The following is a 27,982-nucleotide window of genomic DNA, read 5'->3' on the forward strand; positions in this document are numbered from 1 at the left end:
GCACAAGCACACTTTGAAAGTCACAAGAGCTTTAAGGTTTCAAGCCAATATTCCTATCAAGTACTGGGGTCATTGTGTGCTTGCAGCAGTATACATCATCAACATGATGCCATATTCTATTCTTCATGGTCTTTCTCCTTTTGAATTGTTATATGGTAGAGCACTACATCTGAGTATCCTTGGTTGTTTGTGCTATGCCAAGCAAGTTCATGAACCGGACAAACTTCTTCTCAGGGCCAAGCCAGTTGTTCTCATGGGTTTTTCTAATACTCAGAAGGGCTATATTCTATTGGATATTTATTCTCACTGCTTCTTCATCAACAGGGATGTCTATTTCAGGGAAGACATCTTTCCTTTCAAAGACATTTCATCCCCATCACCTCCTATTTTCTTGCCTCCTGGATCTTCCACTTATAGTGAAGAGCAGTTTCCATCCTCTTCTACACCTACTAGCACCATGCATGAGGCTGATATCTCAAGGCATGAGGCCGACGACTCAAGGCATGCGTCTCCTCTGCAGCACCATCCTGCATTAGATTTGGTGCATTCTTCATTGCCTTTCCTTGACCAGAACTCCACTATTCTAAGAAGGTCTTTAAGGACAAGGTAGGCTCTCATCTGGATGAAATACTTTGTGTCACTGCCAGGGCACAAGTCTGTTCCTTATTCTATTGCCAATTATGTGTCTTATGATGGAATATCACCTAAGTATCATGCATATCTGGTTGCCTTTTTCACTATTCCGGAGCCTACAACCTTCGAAGAGGTTGTTCAAGATCCTAGGTGGGTAGATACTATGCAGGATGAAATTACTGCCTTAGAATCTAATCATACCTGGGATGTGGTCTCTTTACCTGAAGGCAAGGTATTTATTGGTTGCAAGTGGATTTACAAAGTGAAGTACAAAGCTACAGAAGAGGTGAAAAGGTTTAAAGCCAGGCTTATGGCCAAAAGATACAACCAACAGGAACGCATTGATTATCAGGAGACATTTAGCCCAGTGGTCAAGATGGTTACTGTCAGAACAATCCTAGTCATTGTTGCCTATGAACATTGTCACATTCATCAGATGGATGTGTACAATGTTTTTTCAAGGGGACTTGCATGATGAGATCTATATGACTCTACCACAAGAATTTCAGAGTCAGGGGGAGGCTAGACTAGCATGTAGACTCTTGATATCCTTGTATGGACTCAAACAGGCATCACGACAGTGGAATGCCAAGCTATCTAAAGCACTATTGAGGTTTGTCTTCATGTAGAGTCAACATGATCACTCTTTGTTTATCAAAGGGTCAGACAAGCACATCATAGTCATTTTGGTCTATGTTGATGATATGCTCATTACTGGACCTAAACTGACACTAATAGTTGAGATTAAGACTAAGCTTCAGCTCACATTCAAGATGAAAGACTTAGCAGAACTTAAATATTTTCTTGGCATTGAGTTTGCGAGGTCACAATAAGGCATTCTAATGCACCAGAGGAAATATACACTAGAGCTAATTTCTGAGCTTGGGCTGGGAGCTGCAAAACCTGCAGTAACACCTATTGAGGCCAACCTCATGTTAACCACCAAAGAATATGATGAGCACACTGGCAGTCCTAATGCAACAACTGGTGATGAAGTCTTAACAGACATCAGCAAGTACCAAAGATTACTAGGGAAGCTACTCTACTTGACTGTCATAAGACCAGATATAGCTTTTAGTGTTCAGACACTAAGCCAGTTAATGCAGAAACCAAAAAGGTCACATATGGACGTTGCTCAAAGGATAGTCAGATATGTGAAGGGTCAGCCATGACAAGGCATACTTCTATCTAGCAAATAGAGGAACTCCATCACAACATACTAGGCAACCTGCCTATTACTAGAAAGTCAGTGACATGCTTCTTCATCAAGTATGGTGACTCCTTGGTATCTTGGAAGTCAAAGAACCAAAGCACCATCTCCAGGAGCTCTGCAGAATCAGAGTACACAAGAATTGCATCAACTATGGCTGAATTGGTTTGGATACTTGGTCTGTTCAAGGATATTGATGTTGCAGTTGATCTTCCTGTAAACATCTACACTGACAGCAAAGTAGCAATTCAAATAGCGGCTAACCCAGTATTTCATAAACGAACTAAACATATCGATATAGACTGTTATTTTATAAGAAAAAAGATACAAAATGGTCTGGTGCAAATAGAATATGTAGCAACTAAGGAGCAACCAGTAGATATTCTAACCAAAGGTTTATCACGAGTGCAACATGAGTATTTGATGTCCAAGCTAGGGGTACTTGATGTATTCATACCACCTAGTTTGAGGGGTAGTGTTGAGATAAAAAGGAGTAACCTGAGTGCAAGGGTAGTTTGGCCTATTCATGTGTTACCGGATTAGTTAGTTAGTTAGTAACTAATGAAGTGATTGATTGGTTAGTTAGGTGGTTATATTAGTTGGTAAGACATGTATATATATAGGTTGTACAAGTGATGGAAATACAGAGAATTCATATTTCACTGTTTCAGTTATTTTAGCTTCTCTCTCAGATAACTGCTCCCCTCATCTCTTCTCCCTCGTTAGCTAGGGTTTCTGCTCCATCTCAATTCCTCATCCGATAAAGATCGATAACCGATTAACCGATATGCGACAATCGATATTTTATCGGTTCGGCTATCGATTTGGCATATTTATAAACCGAAAATCGATATGCTAAACCGATAATATTCACAAGCGAATCGAACCGACCGATGCCCACCCCTAACTCCAACATACCATGTATAGGTAAGACAGTACGTCAAAGAACATTTTTTTGACAGTGTAGTAAAACATTATTTTGCTAATCAAGGAGCAATGCGTGAAATCTGAAATGCGCACACTAATTAAACTTCTACCCCCGAATAAGTAATCATTTTAATCTAATTAAGCATTAAATAACGCGTAAATTTATATGAATTCATACACCAACGGATTACAATTTTTAAAACTAAGTCAAAAGCACTGTGTTCCTCTTGCTCTTCCCCGGATCAAGGAATTGATTACTAGGTTTTACCTCTATTAAACAAGGTGAAAAGGTAAAAGTCAAAATCTGGCACCCAATTAGTCAAAAGTCAAAGCACGAGAACTAAGAGAACAATATTTACTTCTATGAAAAACCATTTCCAAGAATATGCATGGATCCAAAGGCAGGTTTTCTTTTTCTCTTTTTTTTTTCCTTCTCTCTTTTTGTTTCCAAAATCGTCTATCCAAATGCAGAAATCTTGAGGCACACTTATGAGCATATATTGGCCAGCAAGTGATCATACCGGAGAAAGTCAAAGTCTGATGGGATTATTGATCGTTACTAGATTCGATTATGGTCACTTTTAAATGGAATTTTCTTTTCAAGATCCCTAATAACCTAGCTAATGCTGGTGATTATGGAATCCGAGGATGCAAAACTGATTTCTCATTTTTGTTTAATTTTCTTTTGCTTCGATATGAACCTATTAGGCTCTAGATAGCCAAGTCAAAAAATTTGTCAACGTAGGTACAGAGATTCAGCAACTAATTTGACTGCTTTTAAACTTGTCCTAAAACATCAGGTAACATGCACCTGAGAGTAGTTGCATTGTTTCAGTGTTAATGTAGTTGAATAATTATTTTAAGTTAAGTAGACTAGCTAGACCTCCGACAACAAATACTCCTAAGTCTTAATTGTAGTAAGGTAATTCGAAAATTGAATAATAAGCTTAATATGATAACTTAAATTCAATTATTAAATACAAATGATACAAGCATGAACAGACACTTGAGCCTGAAAATGATTAAATTCGAGGTTTCGTGTATAGTAGGTGAAATGATACCTTATATCCGCTATAGTAATTAAAATTCTAAATTCGTATGTGTGCAAGATGCATGAGCATGCAGCAGGTGAAAGCTCACAAATCGTAGGTCTCAAGTTCATTTAGGAAGAGGGAGAACTAGTTTAAAGCCTGTTGACCAGGATCATTGTCGTAAGTTTTATGGAAATAATACTTTCCCTATGCGCACGGCACAGACAGAAGGTACAACTTTCTCCTCAATCTTCTCCTCTTCTCCTTTTTTATTTCTTCTCACACATAATTGTAAGTAAAGAAGACACCACTGTATATATACACTTAATACTGTGAGCATATTACAGGTGGTAGTTGAGTGCTTCCAAATTCCAAAGCATGTTCTCTTTACCCACACTGGCGTGCTCAGGGCTATTTCCAGAAGGGCCATGTCTTGCAGACTATTTCAATTATTTGAATGTCGTCGATTTAGCTAGCGTTTGGACATAAATTTGGTTGAAACTTGGAAAAAAAAAATTTGAAAGTTAAAATTGTATTTGGACATGCATTTTACTTAAAAAAATATTGAAATTCTGTGAGTGAAAAATTTGTTTTCACCCCAAACTAGTTTTTGAAACTTGAAAAAAAAATAATTCAAAATTGATCAAATTCCATGAACAAATAATATTTTCAATTTTTTTTAATTAGTAGCCAAAATCTATATTCAAATGGAAGCTTAAGTTAGGAATATCCAATTTGGAGGGTGTATCTAGGATAAGAGTGAGTTCATAAGTTCTAACTAGCTTGAAGAGCAAATGCCAATGCATCTAATCAGGGGCGTGCCACATTGCGGGCTCAAGGATGGTCAGAGACCACCATTTTTCATAAATTATACTGCATGTGTAAAAATATTAGTACGTTTTATACGGATATATAAACTCTTGAACATCCTCGATGAAAGTCCTAACTTGCATCGTATCAAATTGCACTCTTGATGCATTGGATTAATTTTTAATTTTATTTTTAATATATGCGAGTAGTTAGTTCTAGTGAATTTTCTCACACATATACAAAATTCTTATAAACTAGGTCCAACCTTCATCGTTGTTTTTGGGTGGTAACATTTGAAATCAGGAGAGGGTTTCAACTTCAATATCATTTTCTTTTATGATTCAAACAACTTTTTCTCTGGGATCATTTGAAATGAATTTGGAATAAGGGTATGCTCTCCTACATGTTGAGAGACTAGAAACAAAGTGTGACATGTTTACTAGATTAATATATTACTCCTAGTATATGGTTGAAAAGTTAATTTAATAGATAAAATATCACATCAAATATTACATTTAAAATATTTTAATGAAATTAAATTCTTAAAAGTTTTGAAAATAAATAAACATGGATATCGTCATACATTTTTGAAACATCTCAAAATGAAAAGAGTATGATTAATTCAAATTAACCTACTGTATATATCTCAATTTCTTTTTTTGACATACTTCCATATACAGAACAAAGGATTTAAATTTATGAGTTTGAAATACGCACGGTCATCAAATGCTTCCATCCAAATGAGTTCTATCATTATCTTAAGCCCTAGCATGTCGGTGTGAAGTTCGAGTTTGACTACAGCAATGTGTTCAATAATTACACAATTAGCACTTCTAACACAGCAGAAATAAGTGGTACCTTTATAGTAGATCCGTAACTTTATGTAGGGGTGTACATAGGTCGGATTGGTTCGAATTTTTCAATTATCAAACCAAATTAATGGTGTCGAGTTTTTAAATTATAAACCAAACCAAACCAAACCAACAAAGTCGGATTTTTCAATCTCGTTTTTTCTCGGATTTTTCGGATTTTTGAGTTTTTTTCCAGTAAAGTCTTCATAGCATAAAATATGTAACTTGTGCTCCAAATATTTCTTAAGTTCTAGTAAAATACAACTATATAATGTATTTTTCAAACTAACACAATAATATGAGATAAGTCATAGTATTATACTAAAATATTCAATAACAAAGATAAAATAATAAAATTACATAAAATAAATATTGCTAATTAATAAGCCATAATGAAAATTAACATAATCTAAAAATACTATATAGGTCATGCTAAAATAAGTATAGCTAATAAGTACTAATATTACTTACATAACTAAGTACTAAAGAAAAAGATAAACTAAGTTATGCATTTTCATTATAAACCAATGTAAAACTAAAATAATTATCCAACACTATCGTCATTCCTAGTATTGAATTGAATTTTTTTTGTTAGCATTAGTATTGATTTGAACTTTGTTTGAGTTACTATATTTATGGTTTATAAAATTTATTTACCATTCAAGAATGTTAAGTCTAAACTTGAAATAATAATTTAAAAGATAAAATTGTGAAAAGGTTTAAGAAATATTTATAAATTACATTACAATAAATATTTATATGTATAAAATATTTTTAAAAATTATATAAATATACTATCGGGTTGGTTTGGTTTCGGTTTGACTTTTTTTTACTTAAAACCAAACCAAATCAATTATGGTCGAGTTTTATTTTCCAATACCAAACCAAATCAAACCAAACCACATCGATTTTTTTTCTGGTTTGACTCGGATTATTGGTTTGGTGCGGTTTATCGGTTTTCTTTATACACCTCTAACTTCATGTTGCTTTTACAACAACGGCGGAGTGTTAGGGGGACCCAGAAATTTGAAGATCGCGGGTGCACTTTTGCATTCAACCACAATCTGCTTTGTATATATGATGCTACTATTATTTTTAAAAGACATATACATATGCATATGGAATTTTTGCCGAACGTTTCGGATGCCGGTGACTCTTTTCTGTATAACATAGACCCGCCTTTGGGAATTTACCTTACGGTTGGAAAGAATCCGGTAACTGTCTAAACTATGTATAAAGATTTATTATATACAAATTATTAATTTAAAAACTAATAACTTAAACGTATTAGCGTCCCGAACATATAAACTTCGAATCTTGTTCCGCCAAGCATGAGATGAAACCTTGCTCAAGGATATAACTTGGATTCATTAGAGAGACTTGTACAAGGATGCCAAATCTATTTTCAAATTCACAAATACAAAGCATGCACATGTTCAATTGTATGATATAAGATTCAAGCTCTATCTCTTCATTTTTGTCTTCTTCCTTCTTTTTCATTTTCCCCTTTTTAGCAAATCTAGCAATAATATTTCCCCCAGTGCATCAATTTTGAAATTTAACAAAGATGGGGTGGAAACGGGTAGATGAGGATTCTCTCTTTAAAAAAAGAAAGGGCGCTCGAGATAGGGAGACAAGAAAATTGAGAATAAGTTCGCAAGTTGTAACTTGTAAGCACAAAATTTATTACAGGCTAAGGGGTGACAAGCATTTAAAAAAAAAAGAGGGAGGAGTTGAAGAAGAAATTTATCCATCGAAAGGATATTTTCGGACTAATTTTTTTCTCCCACTTATAAATTTGGAAGTACTGTTAATTCTGCATCGAAAGAGGGACTAATTTTCGGACTATTACCTTTTATGGAGTGAAATTATTTTTCTCCCACTTCTAAATTGTACGGGAATAATAGCTTGTTTGGCCAAGCTTATTTTGAGTCAAAAGTATTTTTTTTTTATTTTTGTCAAAAGTATTTTTTTCTTCTAAAATTAAGGTGTTTGACCAAACTTTTGAAAGCAAAAAAAAAATGCTTTTGAGGGGAAGCAGAAGCAGTTTTGAAAAAGCAGAAAAAAATAACTTCTCCCCCAAAGTACTTTTTTGAAAAGCACTTTTGAAAAAAATACACTTAGAAACAGTTTTTTAAAGCTTGGCCAAATACTAATTGCTGCTCAAAAGTATTTTTCAAATTAATTAGCCAAACACAAACTGTTTCTTACCAAAAATATTTTTGAGAAAAAGCACTTCTCAAAATAAGCTGATTTTCGCAGCTTGGCCAAATGGGCTATAAGCCGGCTAAATCAAATTTGTGGTGCATTTATCTCATTAAAAGGAAATTTTTTGCACCAAGAATTTCTTAACTCCCATTATTTAAATCTAAAACCTTTGATTAACTGTGAAGAAATCTCATCCATTCCACACATCTCTTAATGTGAAAATAGCACGGGCTAATCAGTTTTCGGATTGATAATTGAAAAATAGCCAACGTTTGCAAAGTCATTGAAAAATAGCTACTATTTTGCTGCAACACGGAAAGTTCCAGCATAATATGCTGGAGATTGGTGCACCTGTGTATGAACTTCTAGCATATTATGCTGGATCAGTATATTATGCTGGAAATCCAGTATATTATGCTAGAAATTTAGTATATTATGATAGAACCCTAGTATATTATACTAGAACTCCAATATATTATGTTGGAAGTTCACATGTAAAAAATTCGAATTCCAGTATATTATGCTGGAATATTTTCCGGATTTTGAATAATATTTTCGTTCAAATTTATCTTTCCATGAAAAGAATTAAATTTCCATTACTTTTAAAATTGTGACTATTTTTCAATTATTATTATAAATTTGGCTATTTTTGAATTTCATTCTCTATTCTCTCGATTGGGATAGAGAGAGATGTTTACCCTTCACCTTTCATTTTGGCAACATAAAGTAGTAAGTATTAAACCTTTTTGCTCTGTACCACGGATAGTGTGGTAAAATAGCTAAAATTCTTGTCTCGAGTTCGAAACCTTTGAATGAAGAGATTTACCTCCTTAATGGGTTATTTGTCACAAATCTAGAATAGTCGAACTAATAGATTTAAAATATTAAATAAATAAAAAGAACATTTACTGTGGATTCTTGGGTAAACTAAAGAAACAGTTTTATGGGAGATGCAAAACTCACAACATAAAAAATAAAAAAATGACACCAGGTGGAGAGGTTTTGCCTTAAAAATAGGTGGGTCCCAAATATCAGATCTGTGCTTTACACCATCAGGACAAGTAGGACCTTTTAATGTCGGTTCTTAGAAGCCCCATAAGAAAAAGTCCCTTACTCTTAAGCTATTAAAAAATTAAGTACTCGCCAAGGTCCAGAGAATTTGACTTCATTAATCACTTCCTTTTCTGTCTAATCTATAGAGTTAGTACTACTACTTTATTTTAAAAAGCTTCAAACTAGGAGTCAAATTGAGCTGTCATTATTCTGCACCTCCACATAAGACCTTTTCTCTAGCCTAAGGCCAAAAGGCAGTTGAGCTATCTGTGTCATCCTGTTAAGCAATCCATTCAGAATTCGTCATTTTACTCTGTATTCACTGAAACTTTTCGACTTAAAAAGCCTTTAAAACAAATCACCGAAAATTGGTACAATGGTACAGCACCAGTGACACCATTCCAACAATAGCTACGACTTTCCCTGAGGTTTCTCTAAAAGGGAAAACAACAAATGTCTTTGTAATTAGTGACCAAAAAGAACACTTTAAAAAGAAAAATTGAAACGTTAACAATCTAATAGAGCCTTTTTTGCAAAATGGACCCCCTTTGACCCAAACAGTTCAGTCTGCACACGAGTTCTTTTATTTTAATCATAAGTATCCCAGAACCAGACAAAGATTTTGATTCCCGCGCTTGTTTAGATTAAGACTTAAACAGTTGCTTAAACTCATAATCCAATTCTGTAGTCTTAACACATGAATCTTATTACATTATTATACTACTAAAGTACAAACAAATGCAGGATTAGTATTAAGAAGCAAGCTAAGCTGCATAATAATGGTTGGTCATAATCCACAGTAAACCTACCTATACTTCATTATTTAGTGGGATTAAGCCCGCGGCTCGACGGTGGGGGTGGTGCTCTATGTGTTGAAAATGAAAAAGGGTTACTATAAGGCAAAAGAATAGTTAATTTTGCCCTTGTCAGATAAGATAATGGATGAATAATTTAGTAGAGAACCTGATACAGTAGTTGCCTCAATATCTAGAGTACTCCTCTTGGAATCACTGCTTATGTAATTAAGATTCAAAATTTGACATGGTATAACCGACTACAACTAAAGAATAAGATCTAGGATAAGATCTAGGATAAGATCTAAATCTTGACAAGCAAAATTGAGGAATAGAACAATCAATCATGTGTAGCATCTATCTTGATTCTTTACATTAAGTCTGTTTGAATGACAAGAGTATTTAACTTAGATACTGGCAAGATTTTGCTGCAGCTAATTCAACCATAAGATTTTGTAGTTGTAATTTCATATTGATGATTGATTTCATGCTTCCAAGTGCAAGCAAGAGATGCCTTTAAATCCAATTTTCACCCTATTAAATCTGTGAAAATGGCTTTTTTTTCAATCCCAATTAAAGCTCCTAAAGATATGCAACATTTCTTGCAAGTGCTCCCTCAGTTTTGTGTGTTTAGACCTTTCAAAGATAATCACCACAGAGAGAAAGAAACAAAGAGAAGACAGCTTCGTGGTAGCTTCAATCGTCATTTTAGTTTTTTTTTTCTTTAGCATTTTTTATATGTGCCCGTTGACAAAGGAATGAGGGTGTTCTCAACTCAAAATAATTCTGGCAATACTATTCTTATCTCCAACTACTTGTACAGCTCTTTTGAGCAACCAACTTGAAAAAACAAATGGAACTATTATTCTAATTAGTTGTAATTCTAGCCTGCCTATTTAAGAACTTCTCCTCGTGGATATGGAGTACATGACAGCAGTTTCTTCTCATTCTACTAATCTTCTTCTCACAACATCTCCTACCATTACTCTCCCACTTACTATTATATTGATAATAAACCAATATATTTCCTTCTCTTTGGGCAGTCTTTGCTCAAGCTCTTTCATACCTGCCTACAAACACATTTCCACTTCCTTCTCTTGGGAAGTTCTTTCTGCCTCCCTTTACAGTTCTTACTTTTAGAATATCTCCAACTTCTCTTCCCCTCATCTATAGATACAGATAGGCAGATAATATATATTAACTAAGATGATATCAGTGGGTATTTGCATTGGAGCTTTTCTTCTTATAATCATTATACATTGGGTTTACAACTGGAGGAATCCCAGATGCAATGGAAAACTCCCACCAGGTTCAATGGGCTGGCCGTTACTTGGGGAAACCATTCAGTTCTTTGCCCCCAATACATCATCAGATATTGCCCCCTTTGTGAAGGACAGGATGCAAAGGTGGTTGCTGCAATCCACTCTTTTTGGTTTATTATATAGTAATAATAATACAAATTGACATTACCAGACTTCATTTTACGATCCTAATAAACAAGTCTTTCGCAATTCTTTCAGGTATGGGCCGATTTTTCGAACTAGCGTGGTGGGACGTCCTGTTATAGTATCTACAGACCCCGACCTTAATTACTTCATCTTTCAGCAAGAGGGACAGTTGTTTCAGAGCTGGTATCCAGATACATTCACAGAGATATTTGGAAGGCAGAATGTAGGTTCCCTGCATGGTTTCATGTACAAGTACTTGAAAAACATGGTACTAAACCTTTTTGGTCCTGAAAGTCTGAAAAAGATGATGCCTGAGGTTGAAGAGGCAGCGAACAATAAATTGAAGAGGTGGTCAGGTCAGACAAGTGTCGAGATGAAGGAAGCAACTGCCAATGTATGTTATCCAAACTTTACCCTTCGGTAATTTGCTAAAACGTTCTCAATTTTAATCAGCTAATCTCTTGGTGTTTCTACAGATGATATTTGATCTAACTGCAAAAAAGCTAATCAGCTATGATTCTGAGAACTCATCGGAAAATCTGCGAGAAAGTTTTGTAGCTTTTATACAGGGATTGATTTCCTTCCCTATTGACATTCCCGGAACTGCATATCACAAGTGCTTACAGGTATTAACACTACATATTTAGACTTAGCCATCTGGTACAAGTATTCACTTCTGCAAAAGTCATGTTAGAATGGTGTGCACATATACTTGTTGAAGTAATCAACTGACTCTGGAGGTGATCACCAGGGAAGAAAGAAGGCAATGAAGATGCTAAAGACACTGCTAGAGGAAAGAAGAGCACAGCCTAGGAAGGAACAAAGTGACTTCTTTGATTATGTCTTAGAAGAACTTCAAAGGAAGGACACAATCCTCACGGAGGCAATAGCTCTAGATTTGATGTTTGTACTGCTCTTTGCCAGCTTCGAGACCACCTCTCTGGCTATAACTTTAGCCACTAAATTTCTTCACGACCATCCATTGGCTTTAAAAGAATTAACAGTAAGTGTGACTAATCATCTTCAACTAATCTGCCTCGTTTTTGCATGCCAGTAATAACGTGTTTATAATGCTTTCAGGAGGAACATGAGGCAATAATTAGAAGAAGGGAAAATCCAGCTTCTGGACTTACATGGAAAGAATATAAATCAATGAAATTCACATTTCAGGTACTTTATTCAAAATTGATTTTCCATTCAAAATTCTTAGTAACCAGAACTAAAAACATTCTTAACGAACATGAATACTGGATGTGTAGGTTATTAATGAAACAGTCAGACTGGCAAATATTGTTCCAGCAATTTTCCGAAAAGCACTAAGAGATGTCAACTTCAAAGGTATGTGATTAAAATTCTTTACCACCATCTTCTTGTGAATAAAGCTCCAGATTTACTCAAAGGAACATACCTTAATATAATACTCCATCTGATGCAGGGTATACCATTCCAGCTGGTTGGGCGATTATGGTTTGTCCTCCGGCCGTGCACTTAAACCCTGACAAATATCAAGATCCCCTTGAATTCAATCCATGGAGATGGGAGGTGAGCCTTTCATACTTTATTGTTACTGTATTTGCACGATACTGAAGGTTAAAGAAAATGAAATTGGTTGCGTGTTATCATAGTGTAATTTTCTCAACTCTTAATGAAATATTCATGGAATACAGGGAGTAGAAATAAATGGAGCTTCTCGAAACTTCATGGCTTTTGGAGGTGGTATGAGATTTTGTGTTGGTACAGATTTCACAAAGGTGCAGATGGCTGTCTTTCTCCACTCCCTCGTGACCAGATACAGGTAAGAACATAACTCGCAGTAATATCTTTGAGGAAAAAAAGAAAGGGAGCTAATATTATACATGGCGAAAACTGTCAGGTGGGAAACAATCCAAGGAGGAGACACACTGCGGACTCCTGGTCTACAATTTCCCAACGGTTACCACATTAGGCTCTCGGAAAAAGATGAGAAGATACAATAGTCAACAACGAAAAATGAGGAAATCAGTAGAAGTGTCCAAGAATACAAACTTACCCGGATATTCTCAAAGCAGCAAAAGATAATGTCGCTGACAGAGTGCCGGGACAAAGAAAGAAAGAACTCAGCAAATCATTAGTCTGGGGAAATTTTGCTAAAATTTACTGATATCAATGTCTATACATATATTTTTTCTTTTCTTTTCTTTTTTTTTATGATTTCAACACAAAGTGTAGTTGTTATTGAAGAAGAAAAGAACAAAAGTGTGTATAAATTCAATACATGGTACAGTTTTGAATTAAGAACTCCTACTAATCAATGCCTACAGTTTTGCAAAGTTCACTATTTCCTGCTCCCCCATATTTCAAAACCCTGCTCTTCCCCGCAGAATATCTCTAGAGTATTTAGTTTGAACTAGAGATACGAGGGGTCAAAAGAACGTTATAAAGAAAAAACCAAATTTAACATCTTCTCTACATGACATAGCGGCAAGGCTCTGACAATCACTGTCAAACCAGTTCTAGTCAGTCTTTCCACTTGCTTTGCCTCTTATGATGTGTGTCATTTAAGATGGGATGTTTGTGCCTTAGATATTCATCTTGATTTTCAGCACTTGGCTTCTTGTTTATGACAAGTCCTCCCAAAGTTTCTCTCTCTTTTATTTGTCTGTGATGTCTCAAGTGGTCATCCTCTCCATTCCTTGAACGAAGTGGCTTTGTAATGCCTGAGCTCTTGGTTTTTCCATGTTTGTGCTTATCCTTGTGCACATGATGAAGGTAGTGATGATAATCAGTTTCTCTCAAAAGATTCTCGTGCCTTGAATCATTATGAAGCTTTGTGTGCCCCCTTTGTGTATGATGCTTATGATGCCTTGGCTCATTCTTATGACTTTTCTTCTTATGATGAATTCCTAATGGGTCAGGATTGTAACTATGCTTCCAATGACTCATGTGATTATCTTCAGTAATTGAAAAATGATCATCCCACCAGTCATACAGAGGATCAAATAAACCTTTCTGGTGAAGAAGCCAGAGTAGTACAATCACTGCAATTCACAAAAGTAACATAGCGTAAAAAATGTTTCTTCATTCAACTTCTAAAAGATCAGTAAAAGAGTCAAGTAAGCAAGAAACCTGTTGGAAGAATTGCCAAGGACAGACAAAACATTACTACCCAAGTGATGCAGATGTACTGTATATGGCAGCTGAAGTTGAAGAATCCAGAGCACTTTATTCTGTAACTTGGATAATCAGGGTTGCATAATCAGATCCAAAAAGTAACTTGGGCACAACTATTTTCTCTCAGGAAATAGACAGGAATTACTCTTACTTTCAGCGAAATATAAACTTCCGCATCAAACATCAGCAAACTAAATCAAATAACAAAATAATATAAATTTCGTGCAATTGTATGTCCTCCTTCACTCAGCATGAGATTATGGCTGTCAGCATTCTTCTTCATAAGACGAAATATGTCCTTAGGATGGTATATGATATGTTCAAGCACCCAACATGATGGAAATAGCCAATCTATGAATTAAACGCCCTAATCAAGAATAGGATAATTCGAAAGAGAGAATTGGAAGTCTACAAGAAGAGATGCATCAATGTCTCAAATAAAACTTCAATTGGTCATGAGAGAAACATTCAGGAATAAATCTAAGACTATATCACTTTTGGTCCAGAAAGCAGAGGCAATAGCTCTTGCCACATCATAATGTAGAAAGAACTGATAACAGAACCTAAGTAGCTATTTAAGTTCAATTTGGAAAAAAAGATGTTGGTCTCCTAAATTAAATTTATACACTATCACCGATATTTTTAGTTAATATATGTAGAAGACCCTAACAACTCTTTTAGTTAAAAATATTTGTAAACTAAAAGCTGATCAGGAAATTATTTTATCCAAAGAAAGGCTAATCAGAAAATTAACATGAAAACTGAAGTTATATGAAAGGAATACTCAAACACTACTCAAAAACCTTAAGTGGATGCAATGAATACATATATTGCCTACAGTTTAACATGGTTAGCAAGAGACCAATGTAAGACAGATGGAAACTTAACATTGAGGGTATACCAATAGATATCTATAACTCCTGCCTAGAGCACTCAAGTCAGTATATAACCTTAGTGAAATCAATTACGAGCTTTAAACTTTACTGAAACTCAATTGGAAACAGCATAAAAGTCTTCCAAGAGTCTATATCTATAATATGCTTTATTGGTGATCATTTGGCACTAAATAAACATAAAAGATTTGCATACCTGCAACTTTTCCCTGTGATAAAATCTGTCAGATTGTCCCAAAAAATTTTCCATAGATCCTCAATGCTCTCAAAGAAACCATTGATGCTTGTCTTAGGAGGTTGAAATGGAATCTGCATTAAGAAGATGACGTGTGATACAAATAAGAGTGAGTGGAGGACATTGCATGTTTATCTGACAGCCTCACCAACAATGTTCTCTGACGAATGGTTGAGAAATAAATCCTAGAGAGATCAGTCTTAGGATAATCTAATGGCTAAATGGATATAGGTAGGAGGAGAAAAAGAACGCATACTCTCAAAAGCTAGTTTCACAAAATACTAATTGGAATCCACTGAAGCTATTCTTTCTGGGAATTAAAACTGAAACTTTGTTGGAGTCCTGGGAGGCAAAACTGATGGGATAGGAACAGTTTTTGAAAGTGCAATTATTTACTTCAATCAGGCACAAAAGAAAAGGAAGCTTTTCCATTCCATTCTCTCTACCCTTTTGTGAATTAAACACACTGTAATCTCATCCAATGATAGCAGAAACCAAACCTCTTTCCAGGTTGACACCTATAAGGAAAAATGCAGAGATAATTACAAATGGAAAGAAGCTAAACAAATGCTTCCAGCAACACACATATTTGTGATCATATAGTCCTATTGAAAAGCACATATGCCACTCTCTTTCTGTTAGGTAAGTTTCTGCCCCCTCAAACTAATCATTCAAGATGCTAAGGTTCAAACTCCAAACATGTGCAGATAACAAATCCTTTGAAACGAAGTACCTTCTCTCTTAAAGGCATAAATTCAGACCGGCCCCCATGTTAGACTACTAACTTCAACTTATCATTGGTCTAAATCTGTGAACTACGCAGGAAGAAGAGAAATTTTCGTGGTGTCTCCATTCCACTCTCCCCACCATTTAGCCCATTATATCATTGTTTTTATATTGCTAGAAAAAAATATGCACAAACACAGTGTGTACCAAGATTTCCAGCATAAACTACAGCTGACCTGTGATCCATTATCAAGAACAGTAGCTGTGGTTGTGAATTGACACTCCGCCCGATCAACTTCATTAAAATCTGAGTCCTTCAGTATTGCTGCAACAAAGAGTAAACATAGAAGATGTGGCATCTCCAAAATCATCCACTACCTCTCATGCCCTCCTCATTAATATCCTACCTGAGCAGACATACTTTGCGGCTTGATCACTTGCTGGGTATAACTTGAATGCTCGAGTCATGACTTCATTTGGCTTCATTATATAAAATTGTTCCTGCAGCACCATAAGGTTTACTAAAGTTACTTCTTCTAAAATTATCATGATTTTGTCCATATATCAGAAATAAGTAATGATAACCTCCATTTGGCTGACACCGGCTGAGCATTCGAACTGCATGATGAAAAGGTCAATTATGAAAAGTTCACAAATTATTCAAGCAGACGAATGACGTATATCTGTGATTCTACAAAAACTGCTAATTGACTTGCTAAATCAGAATTAAGTTTACAGGCTTGCGATGGTTTGATAAAGTTTCTGTTTTCAGACATCTATGTGCTTTTCTAGAATCCCATAACAAGTTGTGAAGTTTCTGAATGAAAAAGAAAAAAAAGGAATGATACACCAAGGACCTCGCAGATATTTAACAGTTGTCCACTGGTGAAATTTGCTCAGATTAGATCAGGGGTAGCACAAAGGAAATTATCAAGTTGGTAAATGAAAGCAAATATACACCAAGATAATGCTACAATGATGTAGCATGACTTATTCTGGGACTTCCGTTTTTTCCTTCCTTTCTCCTTTGTGGATTGGGGGTGCGGGTGGTCTATGGAACATTTCAGTGAGGGGAAGACTCGTCCAGGGCCAAAGCATGATGCAGGCCTCAAAGAGGACTTACTTTGGATGCACATGTTATCCAGCAGAGGTGATAACCAAGACCTCTCAAGCAAGCATTCGATCCTTACAAACTGAGCCAACTCCTGTTGTCGACTTAATTCTGGGACATGAATGTGGAACTTTATCCTTTTAAATAGCATAGCAGAACATTAAACTGATGAACAGATATAACACATATATTTTAACTGTCTAAGCATAAAGTACATAAAGTAGTTGTCTACCGTGAGGCTGTAGGACGCTTCCACTTCACCTATATTTTTTGTTGTAATTGTTGCTGTTCCAAATTGAGTTAGAGCTTCAAAAGTTGGGATTGTAATACTTATAATTTTGCCAGGACTCCTGCATAAAAGGCCCAAATCAATCTATACAGATGAAGAAGTTTTCTGTTTTAATGTGATGGTATTTTGATTTTACATCACATATCCTCATACTTATGAAATTGTTCCAAGCTAAAAAGGGACAGCTTTTCTCTCATTTTCCTATTAGTTGATAATGGTTGTTGTTCCTTAAAAGTTCGATGTACTATGCTTCTTAAAATTGTAATTTGGTTAGTACTTGGCATTTCATAATAAAGGACAAATTGTTTTCTATTAAGAAACATAAATAATAGTAGCAAAAGATAAAGTCATATACAGAACTACGACCACAATTAAAACTAAACAATCTCCGTTGTATGAATAACTGCAAGGACAAAAATAGCAGATTAATCTTGCAAATAGAAAAAAATCTTACTCAAAAGAGCTACTTATCTTAACACTTGAATATTGAAGTAGAAGTCTAAAACATCAAATATGTTCTCAAATGGCTGATTATCAAATGCTGCCTAAATTTATTTGATAGGAAAAATATCAAAAGGTAATTTGAGATAACGTTTTCTGGACTGCATAATAGTTAAACAAATCTAATAAATTGATGAAGAAGCACTACGGAATTGGTCCCTTATCTCATTATGTCTTTGTCTTTGTTATTGCAGGCTCGATCTGGAGGTGATACAAAATCAGCATCACATAAGCTCACATTTTTCAGATAAAGGGGAACATGGATTAAAAACTATGCAAAGGAGAACCACAAGGACAAAGCACTAATACCTAATAAGGTGACTGACCTTTGATACACATATTCTATATCATCTGCATTTAGTTCTATCAAGAGATTTGTGTTCAGGACTTCTGTAATTCCAATAGAGAATGCATGACTTCCTGCATTCTGCAGACACTTGTAAATTACAAGCAGAAGGAAAAGACATCTGTGCAGACACAAAATCTAAACCCGAAACTTAACTGGATGCTGATTGATTCTTTCAAACCTTCCTTGCACGCAGTATAGCGGCACCTGATTTCTACTGATTCTATTCTGGTCAGCCTGCAAGATAAAATTACTCACAGTTCAAGTCTGGAACATTGTGAATTGCTTCTAAGGTCCATTTGTACTTCAACCACCGTTTTCCCCATGTCATTTATATCTACTTTTAGTATAAATGTGCTGGTTGATTCTCAAATTGGTATTTAAACAAGCCACTGGAATAGTAGACACGTAGGGAGAAAATGTCTTCAAACACCAGCAACAAAGAAAAAGGGAAAACATGGGCAGCACAAGCCTGTAGGATATAGAAACAGATAACAAATAAACAACCATTACAGAAATCTAAAAGATGTCTCTTTCATGCAGTTTAGACAGATATATGAATTGGATTAGACAGACATGTGAATTGGATTAGACAGATATATGAATTGGATAAGACCACCATTATGGTGCAAATGTCGTAGTGGCAAGAAAATTTGGAATGAAATTACTTAAAAAGGAAAACAAAGAGAGCAAGACTGCAGTAGAATAAGTTTTCGAATGACGTGTGAATTTATTAGACAAATAAAATCCTATTTTAGAAAATGAGCATAGTTTTTAAATTTACTGACATCCCAAAAGTTCCATAGTTGATTGTGCAGGCAACTCCAAAATGATGCTGAACAAAAAGCTGACTGTGCATTGAACGCGTCGTAACCTACACCAATTTTGTTACATTCAAGCCCGTCTAACGTAAACCTCACTCTCTCAAGTAGCATCCACATGGAAAAATTGCTCCCCAGATTTTGTGGTTGACCTGGGCCACCCTTCAACAAAAGGGATACAAAAACCTCTTAATATCACAAATGATAAGAGTACCCAAGAATGGCAAACAAAAAATTCCATCGGAAAGAAGAAACAAATTGCAGTGAGCATATAGAAACGCTTCCATGATCAACAAAAAAACACATGGCCAAAAGTAACTAGTTGTACAAAGCAATTGCATATGCAATAAAGTAATACGCATTATTCCTTTTTTTTCTGATAAGGGAGTAATAAGCATTATTCTTGTCCTTCAAGAATTAAATTTGCATAATACATCACTTTAAGGAGTGCTTTCTAGTATAGCATATTCTCAGTGATTTATATCAGGTAAAAACAGCTACCAGAAAAGGGGGGGAATTAAGACTGAAATGCTACAGCTGCCCATCGTTCTCTACTACCCAGTCCAATTCTATTCTCAGATAGCGCTGCATTTAAAAGCGCATCAGCTTGAGAGTTGGTGTTTAATGTCAGCTTCGCAGAAAAGTTCCATATACATTCATCTCTTGAGATTCTCTCCTTCCCAACTTATAGTAGCCAATTTAATTTTGGGATGTCATAGGGGAGCTGAATGCTTTTTCCGATTACAGTTTATGTAGAGTGCATAACTCTTGCCATAGCATAATTTTACTGTTTCCATTAACTCCAAAAACTTAAATGCTCCATAACACGCAAATGTGGTGAAATTCCATCCGGAAGCTTCAGAAATAAAAAATGAACATATTCCATATATCTCAAGTATAATACACTAGTCAAACTCTCTATTCTGCAGTTGAATGTCACAATAACTCTAATATTTTATTTTATACAATATATCAGTAGTTACTTCTTTCATGTAAAATCATCACAAAAAGGTGCATATAATTTTGCACTACATGAGATACTTAAAAAAATTAAAAACTGTTAAAGAGTTCTCTTTCAGAGTGAGATGAGTGACAAGATCTACCTGTCTTGGTATAACAAGGTAGAGGTCATCAAAAGACGGAATATCAGTGTATCCAACATAGTCTCCAACCAGATTAACCCGCAGAAAATTATCATTGGATGTAGCAGTTCTATTTTCCGGACCGACAATCACTTCCTGCCGCCAATAATTCACAATGAATCAACTATTACATCTATACCCTTCACATGCAAAAGTGAGTGGAATATCATCATTCCACCAGAAAAAGGCATGGTTTTGATTTTATCATTGGTACTGCTTCTGCTAATTATTCCTATATTCATATTTGCACCATATATTAACTCTTGCAGGCAGTAGTATATTTTTCAATTGTTTTTTCCATTGAGATGACCAAAGGAGTTAGCTTGACAACATATTCTAGTTTAGTTATACTAGTTTTGATAATTCATAATCTTCTAAGATGATGGAACAAAATATACTCTCCATCCCAAAAACTGAATATTGTCAAACAAATGAGATGGAGAAGTGTGAATTTGTCAATATTAATATGCAGAAGAAATGGTGAAAGGTGAACTGGTGAAGATACGGAAAATGCCTGTCTATAGCTGATTTTTAGGAGCTAATGCCCAGAAAGACAGATAAATCAATTCTAAACTAGCTGTACATGAAAACATGTAAAGGAGATAAAGCACAGTGCTGAAGACTAGCAAAGCAACACTATTTTGCAACATTGGTCTTTCTCCAATTCATGCTGCTGGCTTCTCTCTCTACTAACTAGCATATATCAATCAATCAATTATGCCTCAATCTCATACAAAGTTGGATGTTTAATAACTAACATATTTCAAAGAAATGATCCTGCATACAAGACACCACCATAACTTAGACACTACAAAACAAAATAAAAAGGAAATGAGTGCTTTATGCTGAGAAATTAAATGTGAAACAAGTATGCATGGTGGAGCGTAAAATATAAAAGATGCTTGGAAGGATTTCCAGAGAAAATACCGAATTCTGAGATTGCTTCTTAACATCAATTCGGATGGTAAATCCAATTGAGCGCTGCCCAATGGCAAATACATGGAACCTAAAGGCAGAGAGAACTGTTTGCAACATTAAATAATCTTTACATGTCACTATAGCGTTGCATAAAGCTAGTAACAATAAAATATATCACTGGTAGAGAAGGAATGTATGGAAACTGAAATGTTATAAGAAGCCATGTTAGAACGGCATCTTCAGAAAACCATTTTAACGTTTTAACATCTGCAAAAAACAATTTTGATCCAAGAAGCTAGATGACTTTCAAAATTAATTGATCTCAAATCATAACACGAATTTCCATAGAGATTTCATTGACACAAAATGGAGAACTATAAAGACCTTACCAGTCAACTGGAAACCGAAGACAGTGAGCAGTGTTTGCCTTGCCGTGCATCATCTTGTCAACTAAATCAAGAAACTATATCAGCTAGGAAACAATTTCTTGCTAACTCTATAATATCCACTGAAGATGAAAGATTCTTTGAAAACTGGATATGAACTTACAAAAGTTTCCACATGATGAAGGAACCCTTCGCTGATCTCCACAAGGACAACAGGTAGGCTGAGAAGAAATAATAGAAGAAGGATTACATCCTGTGCTAGGCTAAATCAATAAGGGAAAATTTTCAATGGGAGAAAATATTGTGAAGTAGACCTTCCGGTTATTAGTAGATAATATGTTCAACATTAACTGAACATATTCATTTGCCTTTTCAACAATACTCCTAAATACAGTTTTAAATGGATGACCTCCACTTACCTTTAAAAATTCAATTTGAAAGACAGCTCTTAGGTATTATGATTGGCAGCAAATTTCCTTAGATCTCTAGTTATAGCAGTCATTAAGAAATTGGATATATCTCTCCTTTATTTTTCTACGGCATGAAATTTTTTCTGAAAAACCATCCCAGATTGCAGATATAGTCATCATAAGTATGGCAAGATGATGAATGTATCAGTGGGTCATGTTAAGCTATGACAAGAAACAATTCTACCAGGATGAAGAAACAATTAAAAATCTCATGTTACCTGAGTGTTCTCGATAATATGTCCGTTCTCATCCCTCAACCTATTAAAAACATCAAGAAGTTACTTAGCTGACACAGAAAGCACTTTTGAAAAGTTAGGAATCACAAAAATATAAACATTTAAGCCTTAAAAAGTGTTAGCAGAGGAGTTGGTGGAAAGATAGCATAAAGATGAAATGTCTGCCAAGAAGCAATGTCAGATCCAAACCTCTACAGAAACAGGAGACATGAATAGTAGTCTAAACTTAGCATACTCGCACCATAGAAAAAAGGGGGCAAATTCAAATATTCAAAAATACACAGGCCATCAATCATTTCTCAAGATTATATACCTGTTCAGTTGGAGGAAACTCAAAGGACGAAAAGTAAGATGATGATACTTAGATGGTTGTACTCTTCTATCTATCAATATGAGTTTTTCTGGCAGCTAATGAGATAGTTATAAATTGTTATTTACTTGATAGTGGCAAGTCTGGTCATACTAAATAGAAGAAGTATGTGGGAACACTATGTGGTGTGAGTGTCAATTAATTTCTGTGAGTCTGTGACCAATATCGCGGAACTATCTCAAATCCACATAGGGCATCCTTTGCAGCCACAGTTATCTCCTTTTGCATTCAATCTGATTCCCGTCAAATGGTGCACATTTAGGAGGAAACGGAATCCTCTAAGACTGGAAACACATCCTCAACACTTCAGGCTACTTAACTTATCATCATATAAGCCTTCAATCATCACGGCTCCTAGAATTTCCATTAAAAGGCCTTTGGTACTAAGCTCTTCCGGAGCTTTGATTATAGATTATGCCACTGATATATAAGTGTGAATCCATGTGATGTTTATACTCTAAATACGTGCTGTAATTCATCCATTATCTATAACTAGAACTTAAAGTAAATGCAGGTTTATGTCAAACATCAAATCACAATCATCAAATCCATCTCAAACACCCGTTTGGTTTAGGGAACTGTCTCTTTAGCTAATCGGATATACCGATTCATTTTCTCTATCAAATAACAACAATGGAAGGCTATAAGGCACAGCTGGCTTGGAAACAAGTTTGCAGCTTACCTCTGAACACGGACCGCTGAGGAATAACATTTTGAGGCAATCAAGGACTAAAAATTTCATCAATGTTTTTGGTCGTATTATTTATGAAATGACAACCTAGATTGCAAATATAATATATCTTTTCTGAATTTATCTATGTTTAAGGCAGTGAAACGCAAGGGGAACTATCCGCCTAGATTCCCGAATGATTATTTTTTCTTTTGACATCCCTTTCATATCGTCTTCAAGATTTCTAGGAAGATGGAAATTGGAGCCAAATTTGGACTTACCCATAAGATAGAAAAGTCAAAGATGATATTTATGAAATTCAATAGCAGAACTATTTAGTCACCGGATACTTGTGAATTAGGGGTTGCTCTGATGGTAAGCAACCTCCACTTCCAACCAAGAGGTTGTGAGTTCGAGTCACCCCAAGAGCAAGGTGGGAAGTTCTTGGAGGGAAGGATGCCGAGGGTCTATTGGAAACAGCCTCTCTACCTCATGGTAAGGGTAAGGTCTGCGTACACACTACCCTTCCCAGACCCCACTAATGGTATTATACTGAGTTGTTGTTGTTGTATACTTGTGAATTAACCAAATTCAGATGCCATAATCACAAACAAAGATTGTTGATGAAAAATGAAAAAATAGCCTAAAGTAAGTCCAATTTGGAAAAGAACACTATCAAAATGAATTACCTCTCACATATTTTCACCCTATCTGCCCCAGCATCTGGCTCACACTTGCGTGTATTGACATAGAATTCTTGTGGTTTATAAGCAACATCCTACACGAGAAAAGTCAATTAAACTGAGAGAAAGCAATACCATGGAATTAAACTCAAAACAAGGATCGGACGTGTTATCTTTTTTTGCTTCCCTTTTCCAACTGTCTACTATTTGGTGGCCTAAACAAGTTTCTGTACAAGACCATATAACAGTGACTCCGACCTACTGCAAGTATTGTTCCACCATTATGGCAAATCAGACGAGTCAATTATTTGTCATAAGAGAAATGAAAGTGTACAGGATAATAAATATAGCAATAGAAAAGCTTCTTCAGGAATAAGTGCTACCAGAGAACATGAGTGCGTTTTGGAGAAATTACATGGATCAATATATGGAAGGATTGCTTCGATATAAACATTGCTTAACAATATCTATCCGATGAACTGTAATTGTGAGAATGCACCGGAGAAAAATTTATTTTTTTAACAATGATACAATGAGCCCTATATATAATACATATTCTACTCCTACTACATTTGGGACTAGGACATATTCTACTCCTACGTATAGGACTAGGACTATTTACACATAACTATCTAACACTCCCCTCAAGCCGGTGTATACAAATCATATGTACCGAGCTTGTTACATAAGTAACTAATACGAGGACCAGTGAGGGACCTGATAAAAATATCTGCAAGCTAATCATTTGATATACAAGGCCACTAGACTCCCCCTGAGCAACAAAACCAAGTGGTTGCTGATAAGCAGAAGTTGGCCGAAAGGTCGCCGGAAAAATTTGAAAATAGTGAGACTAAGCCGAATTCCACACTACAAAATAGGTTCTAAAACACCACCAGAAAACAGAAACTTTTTTGAAAATTATTGTTCACATTTCACGCCAGAGAAAATAAAAGTTGTCAGAATTTGATGTAATTTATATGGGTAGACTCAGAATCACTGGACGAGTAAGTTGTCCTGAGGAAGTTTTGTCAAAAAGTGGCCGGAATGGCTCACACGCGTCGGAAAATTATTGTAGCTCGACGGAACCCTAGTTATGGCGGCACGTGGAGGCGCGTGAGGGACTATCTGCCGCAGCTATTGACTGTTTCCGAACAAGATGATAGTGTTGGTTTTCCCACAACACTTAACGATGAGGAGATAACGCAAATCAATCTTGAGTCGTCAACCGGTAAGACACACGGTGACTGACTTTTCTGTTCCGATGGGACTAAAATTTCTGGGGCTTGGTGGCATAAGGGCTTCGGATCCGATGGTGGTACTGGTATATGCACAGTACCACTGTAGCAGTGATGAACCCTGGGAACAAGACGAAGTTGCCGGAAAATTGCACGGCGACGAGATCTTTCTTCCCAGATGTCGCTGGAATGACGCACAACGATCATTTTCTCACTGAAGCTCTGATACCATGTGAGAATATACGGGAGAAAAATCTATTTTTTAACAATGATACAATGAGCCCTATATATAATATATATTCTACTCCTACTACAGATGGGACTATGACATATTCTACTCCTACTACATATAAGACTAGAACTATTTACACATAACTATCTAACAGTAATATACACATGACGATCAAGTTTACTTAAAGATGTAATGTAAGGGCCTCCAGCTTCAAACTGATAACATAGTATAAGAAAAGAAATTGGCCTCCAGCTTCAAACGATAACATAGTATAAGAAAATAAATTATTCCAAAAATTCCATCGAGTTATCAGAATTCAGAACTACTTAACATTTGCACGGTGTATACAAATCATATGTACCGAGCTTGTTACATAAGTAACTAATACGAGGACCAGTGAGGGACCTGATGAAAATATCTGCAAGCTAATCATTCGATATACAAGGCCACTAGACTCCCCCTGAGCAACAAAACCAAGTGGTTGCTGATAAGCAGAAGTTGGCCGAAAGGTCGCCGGAAAAATTTGAAAATAGTGAGACTAAGCCGAATTCCACACTACAAAATAGGTTCTAAAACACCACCAGAAAACAGAAACTTTTTTGAAAATTATTGTTCACATTTCACGCCAGAGAAAATAAAAGTTGTCAGAATTTGATGTAATTTATATGGGTAGACTCAGAATCACTGGACGGGTAAGTTGTCCCGAGGAAGTTTTGTCAAAAAGTGGCCGGAATGGCTCACACGCGTCGGAAAATTATTGTAGCTCGACGGAACCCTAGTTATGGCGGCACGTGGAGGCGCGTGAGGGACTATCTGCCGGAGCTATTGACTGTTTCCGAACAAGATGATAGTGTTGGTTTTCCCACAACACTTAACGATGAGGAGATAACGCAAATCAATCTTTGAGTCGTCAACCGGTAAGACACACGGTGACTGACTTTTCTGTTCCGATGGGACTAAAATTTCTGGGGCTTGGTGGCATAAGGGCTTCGGATCCGATGGTGGTACTGGTATATGCACAGTACCACTGTAGCAGTGATGAACCCTGGGAACAAGACGAAGTTGCCGGAAAATTGCACGGCGACGAGATCTTTCTTCCCAGATGTCGCTGGAATGACGCACAACGATCATTTTCTCACTGAAGCTCTGATACCATGTGAGAATGTACGGGAGAAAAATCTATTTTTTAACAATGATACAATGAGCCCTATATATAATATATATTCTACTCCTACTACAGATGGGACTAGGACATATTCTACTCCTACTACATATAAGACTAGAACTATTTACACATAACTATCTAACAGTAATATACACACGACGATCAAGTTTACTTAAAGATGTAATGTAAGGGCCTCCAGCTTCAAACTGATAACATAGTATAAGAAAAGAAATTGGCCTCCAGCTTCAAACGATAACATAGTATAAGAAAATAAATTATTCCAAAAATTCCATCGAGTTATCAGAATTCAGAACTACTTAATATTTGCACGGTGTAATTCAGCAGCATTACTGAATGAAACAAAATTCCACACTTATTCTACAGCAAAAACATACTTCCACAAACATTATACATAAGAAAGGAAAGGAGACAAACATTTGACAAAAATTCCATTAACAACATTATTTCAAACAATTCCAACAGCTTTTTGAGAATTCAATTCATTTAACTATATTCAAATTTTAACCTTTTTCCAGATTCAAATTTTAACGTTTGATACAGAGTTCCTCTATCAAACTTAACTTTTCACTTATCACTGGTATATTTTCTTCCACAATTACTAAAAACATACAAAGGTCAAAACTCAATGTCCAGTCCAACACAGAATGTTTTAAAACGTACTCGTATATATGCCAACTCATACAAAGCATATGCGGCGGATTTGTTAATGGTAACAACCGGCGGAACTCGAAGTGTTCGCATGTTAGTGCTTGAGTTATCTTCCACTTCAACTATCTCTGCCACCAATGAAGCCTCATTTCCACTCTAGAAAAAATAAACTCAAACATCAAATTCGCATTTACACACAATTGGTTAATCTACAACAATCGATTGTTAAATCAGAAGTTTCTAGAAGAAGATAGAGAGATCAATTACCGATTCACTGGGAACAGCCAAGTCGATGATGATTTTGTTGGTGCAATTTAGGCGATTCGAATCGGAAACTTTCTCGCATTTTTGAAGCTTTGATTTGGAGAGGATTTGTACTGCGGAAGCGTATTGAAGAAGAAAGAACAGAGTGAAGAGTATGAGAAGAACGAGCGGTTTCATTGTGGGACTTTTGATTTTTGAGTGTTAAAATTGTGTAACTGGCAATTGTCAGGGCATATATAGTGTAGTGGGCACGGTTTTGGCGCGCCTGTAACTGCACCTAACGTTGGGTTTTGCAGGTAGGTCCTCTAACATTCCAGTATTTCTAAAAGAGTCCTGAAAAGTCTTTTGTATCTTCCATCTTAGCGATAACTGAAATTATGGCGATTAAATTTATTATTATCGTGAATTACGTTTTTAGTTTTACTTAAATTTTAAATAAATGCTTATGCACGCATCATATAACTAATCTCTACGATGCTAATTCTTGTATAACTTGTATTTGAAC

The 27,982-nt window shown here is 35.7% G+C and overlaps 4 protein-coding genes across 9 annotated transcripts; 3 read left to right on the forward strand and 1 right to left on the reverse strand.

Moving 5' to 3' along the window:
• The first annotated feature begins 622 nt into the window (after positions 1-622).
• On the forward strand, positions 623-1,108 carry LOC138898123 (uncharacterized mitochondrial protein AtMg00820-like). The gene has a single exon (XM_070184160.1). It carries the CDS (start codon positions 623-625, stop codon positions 1,106-1,108), a length of 486 nt encoding a protein of 161 aa, XP_070040261.1.
• A 367-nt stretch (positions 1,109-1,475) lies between these two features.
• Positions 1,476-1,805, forward strand: LOC138898124 (uncharacterized mitochondrial protein AtMg00810-like). The gene has a single exon (XM_070184161.1). It carries the CDS (start codon positions 1,476-1,478, stop codon positions 1,803-1,805), a length of 330 nt encoding a protein of 109 aa, XP_070040262.1.
• An 8,918-nt stretch (positions 1,806-10,723) lies between these two features.
• LOC104117998 (cytochrome P450 87A3) lies at positions 10,724-12,990 on the forward strand. The gene is made up of 9 exons (XM_009629157.4): positions 10,724-10,923; positions 11,038-11,359; positions 11,442-11,591; positions 11,717-11,968; positions 12,046-12,135; positions 12,225-12,303; positions 12,401-12,507; positions 12,633-12,760; positions 12,839-12,990. The coding sequence occupies exons 1-9, from the start codon at positions 10,724-10,726 to the stop codon at positions 12,939-12,941; spliced, it is 1,431 nt and encodes a 476-aa protein (XP_009627452.1). The 3' UTR covers positions 12,942-12,990.
• A 133-nt stretch (positions 12,991-13,123) lies between these two features.
• LOC104117997 (protein HAPLESS 2) lies at positions 13,124-27,760 on the reverse strand. 6 transcript variants are annotated; one of them, XM_070182776.1, is made up of 19 exons: positions 27,481-27,760; positions 27,226-27,369; positions 23,919-24,007; positions 22,172-22,211; positions 21,647-21,704; positions 21,487-21,547; positions 21,107-21,185; positions 20,141-20,275; positions 19,095-19,199; positions 18,373-18,453; positions 18,197-18,297; positions 17,313-17,430; positions 16,555-16,587; positions 16,377-16,470; positions 16,206-16,294; positions 15,744-15,761; positions 15,205-15,317; positions 14,071-14,177; positions 13,124-13,982 (listed from the first exon to the last, which is right to left on the reverse strand). In XM_070182776.1, exons 1-19 carry the CDS (start codon positions 27,652-27,654, stop codon positions 13,462-13,464), a joined length of 2,160 nt encoding a protein of 719 aa, XP_070038877.1. In that variant the 5' UTR covers positions 27,655-27,760; the 3' UTR covers positions 13,124-13,461. The 6 variants fall into 6 exon arrangements, with proteins under 6 accessions (XP_070038877.1, XP_070038873.1, XP_070038874.1 ...); XM_070182772.1 differs by having other exon boundaries at positions 19,005-19,199; XM_070182773.1 differs by having other exon boundaries at positions 14,071-14,171; positions 19,005-19,199; positions 27,481-27,759.
• Between the last annotated feature and the right edge of the window lie 222 nt (positions 27,761-27,982).

This window comes from Nicotiana tomentosiformis, chromosome 8 (assembly GCF_000390325.3).
Source record: "Nicotiana tomentosiformis chromosome 8, ASM39032v3, whole genome shotgun sequence".
In the NCBI taxonomy this organism is placed as follows: domain Eukaryota; kingdom Viridiplantae; phylum Streptophyta; class Magnoliopsida; order Solanales; family Solanaceae; genus Nicotiana; species Nicotiana tomentosiformis.